The sequence below is a fragment of the Perkinsus marinus genome (genome assembly GCF_000006405.1).
Source record: "Perkinsus marinus ATCC 50983 genomic scaffold scf_1104296950888, whole genome shotgun sequence".
Taxonomy (NCBI): Eukaryota; Perkinsozoa; order Perkinsida; family Perkinsidae; genus Perkinsus; species Perkinsus marinus.
In genome coordinates, this window is record NW_003209470.1 from 1 (window position 1) to 1122 (window position 1122).

At 48.0% G+C, this 1122-nt stretch overlaps 1 protein-coding gene across 1 annotated transcript; it reads left to right on the top strand.

Annotated features, from left to right (window-relative positions):
* Positions 1-237: 237 nt before the first annotated feature.
* On the top strand, positions 238-1013 carry Pmar_PMAR016302 (hypothetical protein; the record flags this gene model as incomplete). The annotated part of the gene is made up of 5 exons (XM_002777878.1): positions 238-366; positions 560-675; positions 721-781; positions 824-872; positions 908-1013. Coding segments are annotated over 5 exons (461 nt in total), but the record flags the coding sequence as incomplete, so codon positions are not given.
* Positions 1014-1122: the final 109 nt, after the last annotated feature.

Sequence of the window (1122 nt, forward strand, 5' to 3'; positions counted from 1 at the left end):
GTCTCTGTCGGACACCGCTTGGCATTGCAAGATTGCATAGATATATGCCTTAAATGCTGCAGCAATGAATCTCGAGTACCAGAGCCCATTAGGAGAGCAGATCATGGGACAAGAGAATTGATGCGAAGCCATCTGCAAGTCAAAGCAGGTCGAGAATAGTAATGATACTTCTCGAGCTGATCGAGTCGTGTTGGGGGGTAATTCAGTGGTTCAGTAGTTTTTGGTAAAGTATCCTCCATGCCTGCATCGGCTGATGCCCAACATTTGTCCGAATCTCTGGGTCAGCCGCTGGACAGGTGTGTGGTTGCATTGAGGAGATGCCATGAGGATGTCGAGGCAGCTGCTGCTTATCTTATGGAATTTATGGTAATGGGCAAGATCATTTGGGAGGATATGCTTTCAACTGCTTCGCTGTAGAATACGGAGTTATTCCCATTTGCTCGTATTGGATTATCCAATTTGGATAAGATTCTCAGCATGAGAAATGACCCTCCTTACTGGATCACCTCACTCATCACTATTGCGGAGATGCCGGAAGAATGACCCCCTCTTTTCTCAGGACTTTCCCGACGAGTTTTGGCTGAGTCAAAGTTTGGACGAGGACGTTGATATGGTGTCGTCCCCCACCCATCAAGGGGAGATGGGGGACTCAAATGCGAATGATAAGAGCATGGAGTGATGGTCATGATTCATCGAATCGTGGTAATGATACCTAATCAGGTACATAATGTCTGATCCTGATACAGCTGCAGCTGCGGAGGCAGATCCCGAGATTGATAAAGTAATCGTTGTAGGGCAGAGGCTCGTCGCATTAATAGAGTAGATACTACGGGAGTCGATGCAGGACGCAGAAGGGGAGGTTGGGAAAGCAAGTGGTGGGTAGTGTCAGTGTGTCTCTGCTGGTTAGATGCTGGTCTGCTAGGTCCGAGTAGAGCCACTGAGGAGGCCCCTCGAGAGGCGGGAATGAAGCCTGCCGAGTTTGATAGGTTTACCACTAGCGAAGAGGTGGGTTGGTACGTATATGAAGATCCACGAATTAGTGTGGGTAGGTTGATGAAGAAGGGCTGAAGAATATCAACGAATATTGCAATAATATGGGCACTAATTTTGTAGACCCAGCCT